This window comes from Arvicanthis niloticus, chromosome 6 (assembly GCF_011762505.2).
Source record: "Arvicanthis niloticus isolate mArvNil1 chromosome 6, mArvNil1.pat.X, whole genome shotgun sequence".
Taxonomy (NCBI): Eukaryota; Metazoa; Chordata; class Mammalia; order Rodentia; family Muridae; genus Arvicanthis; species Arvicanthis niloticus.
The window spans coordinates 22,239,803-22,250,459 of record NC_047663.1 but is presented as its reverse complement, the minus strand read 5'-3'; the positions used below and the strand labels follow the sequence as shown (position 1 = coordinate 22,250,459).

Here is a 10,657-nt window from a genome sequence, read left to right as displayed (position 1 = left end):
TCTAAAGGCTGAGCACTGGCCTGGGGAAGTAGTTCAGTCAATAAATTTTTGCCTCAGAAGTATGATCATCTAGATTCTGTTTCCATCTGGGCATGGCAGCCCACATTTGTAATCCCAGCACTGGAGAGGTGGAGACATCTAGATCCTTGACAGACGTGCCTGGGGCATCAAGGGAATGAAGAAGAGACAGAAAGACAGACATCCAAATAAACAATAAATACCTAGTCAGATGGACGAAGTCTCAGCTAGAGAAACCTCAGCACCCCAGAAGCTCATGCTTAAACAGGAGAAAGTATGGGTACCCAAGGCCAAGGATCATGGGGAGAGCATCTTAGGAGTCCATTTAACATAAGGTCTATTCAAGACCCTCTTGAATCAGGCAGAAGGCAAGGTCATGGCATCCAGTTGAAGGGGACAGAGTAGTTACACGCAGATTTAAAAAGAGTCAGGGTTTCTGGTATACCCACTAGAGGAAGGAGAAAAAGGTTTAGCTAAGCTCAGCAGGAGCACTATCTGTAGAGGAGCAGTCATCAGGTTGCAAATATCCAGGAGGAAAACTATGGCGGACATTTTCCAGAAACACTATTAACATCTTCACATGGACCAGAAGAGAAGGCTCTGCCATTTTCCTCAGAGCCTCACCTCTGTGAAGGTGGGAGGGGAAAGGCTTTGTCCTCCTCTAGGTCTGAGACAGGGTCCTTGACACAGTCATGCATGCCCATGCCAACAACACACATTCACCCAGTCCATCAGGGTTTCCACTTCCATCACCTGGGGCATGTGGGCTATACATTCTAGCCTACTGTGTGGGTGGCAGGCTACCAGTCTCAGAGCAGGTGGACAGAGGTCCTAAGGATAACACTCAATGTTGTCCTCTGGCCTTCATATGTCCAACCTGAGACCCACAGGCCACATGCACCCCAGAAGTTCATGTGTATGCACATACAAATGAACACATTTTTTTTTTAAAGAAGTTTGGACACACGTTCAGGCTTTGAGATAGTGTATTAGGTCCCATCACTGTGGCAAAGGACCTGAGACAACTCTGAAGGAGAAAATATTGACTTTAGCCCAGGGATTCTAGCTAGTCTCTGGCAACTTGGCCCTGGGCCCTTGACCCTGTGAACAGTAAACTATTCGAAGAGCAGAGTGGAGGAAAGTGCTCGCCTAAAGGTGGTCAGAAAGCAAGAGGCGAGGGAGGCGAGAGATCAGGGTGCCAATAATCCCCTTCAAAGACACGCAGTTCAATGGCCTAGCTTTCTTCTTGTATACCCACCTTCCAAAGTCTCCACCACTTCCCAAAAGTGAGGTTTGATAGTTTATTTGTCCGCCCATGAAATGAGCCAATTCAAGCTGGGTGAGTTCACTGGCCCCAAGAAAGGAGGCCAGAGAAGTAGGCATGGGACAAAGAGAGGACAAGAGGAGAGGAGAAGAGGAGGAGGAGGAAGAGGAGGAGGAGGAGGGAGAAAGAGGAAGAAGAGAGAGAGAGAGAGAGAGAGAGAGAGAGAGAGAGAGAGAGAGAGAGAGAGAGAGAGAGAGAAATAGGAAAGAGCCTCTGGAGGAAGGGCAGCCCAGCCCCTAGGCTAGAAAGTTCAGGGTTGGGGTAAGGACAAAGGGATGCCGGGAGAACTTGGAGGCCAGGTCTGCTTTGATAAGTAAAATATGCACCTCAGTCCTTTGTCCCAGCTTCCTAAACCAAACAAGGTTATCTGGGGATGGGCTTAAACTCAAAAGCCTTTGGGAGTCATTTAAAGTCCATTTAAAATCTATCACAAGTGGCTTGATATGCAGTCACGGTCTCTGAAGAACTGCCCAAAGGGCAGGGCTGTCCCTAGTTTGTAAAGGAAGTTTGTCCATCAGCCCAATCCGAGTCCTTGATACTTCCCATGGGATGTTCATCACTCTTCCTTGGAGTACCCTGCTTATGCCTATATTTCACTCTCTGTGAAATCTTCCATTGCACAAGTCACACCGTGTTTTTTCTTGTTTCACTCTGTCGTCAACAAGTGACTTCCTCATAGAGCACAGTAGATTGCTTGCCCAAAAATGGACTCCATTACTGCTCCTTATATACCCGTATCTTTCACTGTGTGACTTTTCAGCTCTTTGGCTCAAAAGGAGTCTGTTGCCCTCGCTCTCAAAGGTAAGGAGACAGACTGTATGTACAGTTGACCAGCTCCCTTTTTTAAAATTTGGTCCATGGGCTCAGCATGCAGTGTCACCCATAGTCAACATGGATCTTCATCCCCATAGTTAATTATCTCAGGAGATATGCTCACAGACACACCCCAAATGAGCATTACTGTCATCCAAGAGTGTCGCAACCCAAGCAAGTTCACAACCAACATCAAACATCACGCTTCGTCATCTCAAGCTACAAACACATCAGAACCCAAGTTTAATTTGCAATAGCAAAGCTTTATTAGGAAGTCAGGACAAGGAAGGGAGTGGGGCCACCCCCAGGACACATGAAAGAATCAAGTTCTCTCCAGCCCTGAAGCCTCCCCAGCAAGGAACAGAGGCACAATGCCGTCCAGTTCCAAACGGATGGCCCAGCTTGTTGCCAGCTAATCTTGATGTCAGAATGCAGTAAGGATGCTTCGTGTAGCTTCTGCCCTCCTGGGGCAGTCTCAGTTGGGGTCAGGTGGAGAAAGTGTATCAGGGTTCTAGTATCGGATCTTGTGGTCTGTAGTGGGGTGGAAAAGAGAGAACAGTAAGAAGAGAGACTTTAAGCAGTGACTTGAAGAAGAAATTGGAAACAAGAAACCTGGGCCTCATAGAGCTGGAGGCACCTGAGATCAGAGCACTGAAATCACCAAGCCTGTGACCCCCACCCAGTTCCCCATCTGTCCTGTAACAACCCTGAGTTTGGAGAGCCCATGGACTGAACCCTTCACTATCCCACGGCATTGTCAGTAAATTCTTTGGCTACCCAGACAAAGATAACACCAACCTCATTCCTAGATTCACACCCATGCCCCTGTAGAGCAACTGGACATTCAAAATACATAAGATACCTTGCAAGTGACAGTTCCCTGATTCTAAAAAGATGCCCAGAACTACACATTGCAGCGTTGTTATCCAACCATTTACTATAACTTCATATGGATTTTTTAAAAAGATGAAACCATAGCTAAGAGGACAGTGGCTTTATTTATCTATTTACATGGGTATTTTCTGCCTCCATATTTGTATGTATGTGCACTGCATAATGTGCGTGGTGCTCTCAGACATCAGAAAAGGACATAGGATCCCCTGGAACCAGAGTTATGGATGGTTTCAAATCACAATGGGCACTGAGAATTGAACCTAAGTCCTCTACAAAAGCAAGTGACTTTAACAGCTGAGCATCTCTCCAACCCATATATTTAATTTTTACCTCATTAAGTTCAATTTGTAAATAGAGATTATTTCATGGTGTAGAGACCACCTCTCCTGCATGAGTCCTTCTTAGAGGCAGGTGATGACCCCTGAGACATCCTCCTTTCCACAGTTGTACTGTGTGCTGGTTGTACTAACTGACTATGGACTGAGATTCCTGCATCGCTTTTCCCTGTGTTATTACTGATCTGGGCCTCCCATGTTAATGATGGCTGAAGGGACTGGCCATGGAGCCCCACAGGGCTGACCCCATCATTTGGAAATGACACGATCATGAGGAAACAGTTTACTCCTTCTGAACCTCATTTTCCATAAGTAAAATCTACCTATGGGCTACAACAGAAATGTACCTGATGGTTTCATTTTCAACCCATCTCCTCTAACTACTGAGACTCAGATCATGTGCAGACTTAACTTCATCCATTGGTCAATTTAGAACCAAGTATGGGTCTATACAACTCTAAAGACTTTTCTAAAAATCCATTTTGTTCAGAACACTCAGTCCTGCCAAGACGTCCAAAGATACACAGAAAAGGATAGTTGCCTTGTAGTCACGAGGCTGTGGATTCAGTAATTCCTTACCTTGTGACTCATCATCGCAGTCAGCAGATTTTGAGGAGGACTGGGACTGAGATGGCCTTCTATTTCCTCCACCATAGCTACCCCCGCTTCCTCCTCCAGAACCACTTCCTCCTCCATAGCTGCCTCCACTTCCTCCTCCAGAACTGCTACCTCCTCCATAGCTACCTCCACTTTTTCCACCATGGCTGCCCCCACTTCCTCCTCCATAGCTGCCCCCACTTCCTCCTCCATGGCTACCCCCACTCTTTCCACCATGGCTACCTCCACTTCCTCCACCATAGCTGCCTCCACTTCCTCCCCCAGAGATGCTTCCTCCTCCATAACTACCTCCACCTTTTCCACCTTGGCTGCCCCCACTTCCCCCACCATAGCTTCCCCCACTTCCCCCACCATAGCTTCCCCCACTTCCTCCTCCATACCTGCCCCCACTTCCTCCTCCATGACTACCCCCACTCTTTCCACCATGGCTACCTCCACTTCCTCCACCATAGCTGCCTCCACTTCCTCCCCCAGAGCTGCTTCCTCCTCCATAACTACCTCCACCTTTTCCACCTTGGCTGCCCCCACTTCCCCCACCATAGCTTCCCCCACTTCCCCCACCATAGCTTCCCCCACTTCCTCCTCCATAGCTGCCCCCACTTTCCCCTCCATAGCTGCCTCCACTTTCTCCACCATGGCTGCCCCTACGTCCTCCTCCATGGCTGCCTCCACTTTTTCCACCATGGCTACCCCCACTTCCTCCTCCATAGCTCCCTCCACTTCCTCCTCCATAGCTCCCTCCACTTCCTCCTTCATAGCTGCCACCACTTCCTCTTTGTCTTCCTCTGCCACTTCCAAAGCCAATTTGTCCAGCTCCAGAAGATTCACTGAGGATAAAGTAAAACACATAGATACATATACAAGGGTGAACCTGAACAGAATCAAGACTTAAGTGTGAACTGAGGCATCCCAGCTGGGAGGGAAGGGTGCCTTCCTCTCTCTGGAGTAGAAGGTATCTCCTTTCTCTCACTGTTACCATTCTCCTTTCCAAAGCTCAAAAGCCTCAAAAGCCAAACACACCCATATGGATGAAGTCTTCAATCCATCAGACCCTTGCATACAAGAACTTTTTTAGCTGTTTCTATTCAAGAAGGCTAGAACTGGTATCAGAAGTGTCCCCCACACCCCAGAGACTCCTCTGAGATCTACACTATAGAATCTACAGACTCCTAAGGACCTACAAGTCTTGCTGGCCGCCTTCAAGGAGCTTTCGGTAAGTCTCAATTTCTTTCTCCAGCCGTGTCTTGATGCTGAGCAGAGTGCTATATTCCTGGTTCTGGCATTCAGTTTCTGCCCGGACCTCAGCAAGCTGGGCCTCCACCTCACTGATCTGTTCCTGGATCTGCTGCAGCTGGCCACAGTAGCGGTTCTTTGTGTCTTCCAAAGCCTTCTCCAGGGCTGATTTCTAGGAAGCAAAAGGAAACTTTAGGAGGGATGTTCCACTCCTTGCCCCTCCTAAAGGTTCTTTCTATGCCCTGCCCTGGCAGCGAATCTGGACCAGGACTACCAACCGTGGATAGCTGAGTCTGCAGCTCAATGTTCAGCTCCTGGATATTGTGCTGGAGCTGGGACACTTGCTTCATGTTGCTCTCCATCTCTTGGCCGCTATTTGTCACTTGCTGCTCAATCTGGGTCATCTGCAAACCAAAGGGACAGACACAGCCAAAAAACATCTGTGAGAAAGACTGTACTTCACTCACCAGGTTCTTTACCTATAAAATCAAGGCTAAGACCAAGCCAAGGATATACTACTGAATTCTGGGTCCCAGTGACCAGGTTGACCAGTTCTCTGGATACCGTACTCACTTTCAGTAAGGTTTCAAGGCTCTTCATCTTATGTCCCCTTTCTACTCTTATTTTCTTATTTACATGCAGAATGGCATGACTTTATCTATCATGCTCTGTTTCATGCTTTGGAGACCAGGGAAGAAGGGAGCAGGCATGAACTCAGTGTACTGCAGAAGATGCTAATGTCTCTACTAGAGTCTTACACTTACAGACCTATAGGGCGTCACCCATTATCTGGACAACATACACTAATAAACTATGAGATCCTCAAGGGTAGCCATCTTATTTGTCTCACCTCTGAGACATTAGCTCTTCGCCTAAAACTGGTACCACTCCACAACTGTGTCTCCGTGGTGAATGAAGAAGGATGCACAGCATCCATTGGAAGATGAAAGGATAGATAGAGCTATGCTGAGAGATGAAGAGGCAGAAGGATGATGAAGGGGATGGGGAGTGGAAGGATACCTGAAAGGTGGGTTAGAAAACTGACTAGGAAGCCCGCTCTGCTTACCTTGGACTCATAGTGTTGTTCAATGTCCTGGCGGTTCTTAGAAATGAGGTGTTCATATTCCTCACGCATGTCATTGAGGACCTGAGTGAGATCTGTGCTAGGAGCAACATTTATCTCCACATTAACATCTCCATCATTCTGGCCTGTCAGCTGGCTCATCTCCTGCAAGGAGGAAGAGGACATGAGGTATGAAGTGGGACCCTTCTTGCCACCTTTCAACCCTCTCCTGCCAAGTCCTCTCAGAATGCAAGCAAGGAACATCATTGTGAAACCAAAGCACAGCTGTCATTGCAGGCCACCTGTAAGGAGCCGGGAGTGTCTCCTTCAAGAGCAAAGAAGAGGGCTCTCTCAGTCCATGCTCCACAGCGCCCCCTATGATCTCTGCCCTTCTCTTCCTCCCTGTACCCACCAAGCCACAATAGCAATAGCCCACCTCCTTGTGGTTCTTCTTAAGGGCCTTCAGCTCATCCTCCAGACTATCAAGCTGTATCTCCAGATCAGATTTCCCCATGCGCAGCTCATCCAACAGCTTCTGCATGCCATTAATATCAGCTTCCACCCCTTGGCGCAGGTTCTGTTCTATCTCAAGCCTGTAGGCCAGCCATAGGTACAAAATGATTAAGAGGGCACCAGATCCTATTGGGACCTCCAGAGCTCTGAAAATTGGGTGGGGGAGGGGATGACAGCAGTATGGGGGAAAGAAGGGAATAGGACTCACTTAACTCTGAAGTCCTCCAGAGTCATGCGAGTATTGTCAGTCTCCACAAGTGTTTTGTTTTTCTTCACGGTGAGATCCACAATCTGAAAGACAAGTTTGCATAAATAGGCCATGCTCCCTTGATATGGCCAACTTCAGAGGGAGGAAGAGACCACACATAGCCAGCAAAGGGGATAATCCCATCCAAGGTATTCAGGAAGCAAGAGGGGTTTTCCATGAGCTTCTATGCTGCATGGCACCCACACAGCCTTCAACAGATGTGCCCAGTGTAGTCTGCACCCATTCAGCAAGTATTTGAAACATCTGCTGCAAAGGCAGTGTAGGGTCTAAGACAAATCCCAAGGAGCCCACCATTGACCTCAAAGTCCAGCTTATTTCAAGAGACTCATGAAAAGGAAAGATGGCTTTGGCTATCCTGGGAAACCAGGAAAGACCTTGGGAAGGAGATAACAACTGAACTAGGTCCCAGAGGATGGCTGAGGTTGTCTGTGAGTGAATGGATGGAACATATCTGCAGTTGGAGAAACAGCACATTCAGAAATACAAAGGTGTAGAAGCAGGAGGGATGAGTGAGAACCGGAAGGAACCCAACTGTGAGCTCCTTTACAGTGGAAGTTGAGTGTGGGTTATCACTGTGACTGCTCAGTGCAACACAGAGGGTAGCCACCAATTTACGTTAGTGGATAAATAAGAGGATTGCAGGTGGGTGGGTGGGTGGGTGGGTGGGTGGGTGGGTGGGTAGGTGGATGGATGGATGGGTGTCATCTTCACAACCAGAGATTCTCTCTATCACTTGATCAACCACCCTACATGCCTGAGTTCTAAGTACCCGAGAAGATTAAGAGACCAGCCTGAGAGAAATGGGAAAGGAAGAATAAGGCTGACTTGAAACCAGGTCAAAAGAATGTTCCAGTTAGGTCCTAGCTTTGCTAGTATTAACCAAGGCTTTCTCCCTGCTGTGCCCAAACTCAGAATGAAATGTCAGAGTTCAAATCTAAGCCCCTAAGACCTTAGAAACCAAACACAGGTTTGCTTCTGATGAAAGTGTAGTTTCTAAAAGACGATTCTCTTGTATGTCTTTGCTTGGACTCTAGAATCTCACTGTTTTGTGAGAGATTGCAAAGGGGAGGGAAGCAGAGAACAAGGGGCAGAGGCATGGAAGGAGGAAGAGAGGAAGGAAGAGAGAGACAGAGAGACAGAAAGACAGAGACTTGACTCTCATACATACTCTGTCCTTCAGGTCTTCGATAGTGCTATAGTAATGAGAATAGTCCTTCTGAAAGACTCTCCGCCCCTTCTTTGAATACCATTCCTGGATCTGCTTCTCCAGGGTAGTGTTGTCCTCCTCCAGTTCTTGTACTTTATCCATGTAAGAGGCCAGACGGGAATTGAGGTTCTGCATGACGACTTTCTCATTGGTGTTCAGAATACTGCCTTCACCACCTCCAGAGCCACCACCAAAGCCACCTCCAGAGCCACCACCAAAGCCACCTTCAAAACCTCCACCAAAGCCACCTCCAGAACCTCCACCAAAGCCACCTCCAGAACCTCCACCAAACATACCGCTGGAACTCCCTGTACTAAAACCCCCTCCAATCCCTCCACCATAGCTAGAGCCAAAGCTGCCACCGCCTCCACTGCCACAGACTGAAAAGCCACCCCCACCAAAGCCACCAGAAGAGCTAAAGCGGCCTCCTCCTCCACCAGCCCTGGAGGAGCGACTGAAAGAAGACCGAATGCTGCCTCCGATGCCCCCTCTGCCGCCTCCTCCTCCGATGCCCCCTCCACAGCTGCTTCTGCTGCTCCAGAAAGATGAGGTCTGTCTGCAACTCATGGTGCTGCCTGCGGGAGTCTGTAGGCAGGAAGCGGTCTCAGGGTTGCTGGGTACTGAGCTATCCCTGGAGCTGCCTACTTATACCCCCTGCTGAAGATGGCACGCCTGGGTGTGTCCTCACTCTGTGCCAGCTTCCCCCCATAGACTCAGAGAAGGTCTTGGATACGGAAGCAGCAGAGAAGCCCCAGGCTCTGCGTCCCTTGGTGACTGCCCGTCAGCAACCCAGCCTCTCTCCATTGTGTGAGGTAATTTGAAGATATTAGGCTGTCAAGGGCACCATAAATCAGCCCTACTGCTGAGGGGCTGACCTATATCCTACAGTCTGGTGTCTGGCTGACCTTGACAACAGGCCTGAGACTCAGCCCTCTCAATATCTAAGAAAAAAAAAAAACTCCCTCTTGGTTGGTTGTTACTCTCTAAAATCATTCTGCCTATACCTGGTGGTCACTGTGGGCTAAGATGGGAGCCTGGAACAGAAGTTACTGTGAGGGCCAGGAAAAGTGCAGCCACTGCCCACAGGGAGCTGCCAGGATAAACAGAAAGCCAGAACCTGCCCTGGAGATGCCCCCATCTGATGGGAAACCCAGTTGTCACATCCTTTTAGGCTGGCAGGAGAGACAGGGCTCTGCTCTCAGGACATGCCAGTTTGCTGAGAGAGTGTTATGGCCAAAAGATGAAGATAGATGCACAGCTATGCATCCTTCATGGTTCCAGATCAGCATGAAGACTATGGGAAGAAAGTAAGCCCAATAAATCCAGCCCTGCTACTGCTGGATGCCTATAGCAGGAACATGATGGGCCTGTCTGAACCATTGTGTGTGTGTGTGTGTGTGTGTGTGTGTGTGTGTGTGTGTGTGTGTGTACATGAGTATACATATGTGTGTGCATGTGTGTGCATGAGTATACATATGTGTGTGCATGTGTGTGCATATGTATATGTATGTGTGTGTATGGTGTGTGTATGTGTGTGCGCATATGTATATGTATGTGTGTATGTGTTTATGTGTATGTATGCATGTGTATGTGTGTACATGTGCGAGTATGTGCGTATGTGTATATGTGTGTATGGTGTGTATGTGTGTATACATGTATGTGTGTGCACGTGTTCATATGCGTATATATGTATGCGTGTAAAGGTGTGTATACGTGTATGTGTATACATGAGTTATGTGTATGTGTGTATGTGTTTATGTATGTACATGTGTGTATGTGTGTATATATGTGTCTGTGTGTGTGCACGTGTGTGCACATATGTGTCATATGCCTGTGTGTACTTCCTTTGTCACTCTTCACCTTATCTTTGGAGGCAGGGTCTCTGACTAATCTTGGAGCTCACTAATGCATCAAGACCTGGCCAACAAGCCACAGTGATCCTCCTACCCCTGCCTTCCCTGCACTAGGATTACAGTGCACTGAGTGGAATTACACCACTCTGCCCAGCTTTATACAAAGGTTCTGGGGATCAAACTCAGGACCTTGTCCTTTCATGGCAAGTACCCTAACCACTGAACCATCTCCTCAACCTCTTTCCTGATTTTTTTGTCCCACAGTAAGTACAGAATTTCCCTTGGTTCAGCCCTGGAGGTGTCAAGGTACCATGATGTGATGTCCTTGCTCATGCTAGAGCCCCACATGTATTCTGGTCACCAGTGCCAAAAGAGAGTGGTAAGGAGGCTGTTGACTCTGCTGCCAGATCATCTGAGCACACTCCAGACTCCATGCTCCCAGGCTGTGTGATGACTTGCTTTTCTATGCTGTGCCTCTGTTCTCTGCTCCTCCTCAACAACAACCACAAACAAAAAAC

At 48.2% G+C, this 10,657-nt stretch overlaps 1 protein-coding gene across 1 annotated transcript; it reads right to left on the bottom strand.

Moving 5' to 3' along the window:
• Window positions 1–2,428: 2,428 nt before the first annotated feature.
• Krt9 (keratin 9) lies at window positions 2,429–8,853 on the bottom strand. The gene is made up of 8 exons (XM_034507877.2): window positions 8,248–8,853; window positions 7,020–7,102; window positions 6,735–6,891; window positions 6,302–6,463; window positions 5,514–5,639; window positions 5,184–5,407; window positions 3,964–4,829; window positions 2,429–2,686 (listed from the first exon to the last, which is right to left on the bottom strand). The coding sequence occupies exons 1-8, from the start codon at window positions 8,851–8,853 to the stop codon at window positions 2,667–2,669; spliced, it is 2,244 nt and encodes a 747-aa protein (XP_034363768.1). The 3' UTR covers window positions 2,429–2,666.
• Window positions 8,854–10,657: the final 1,804 nt, after the last annotated feature.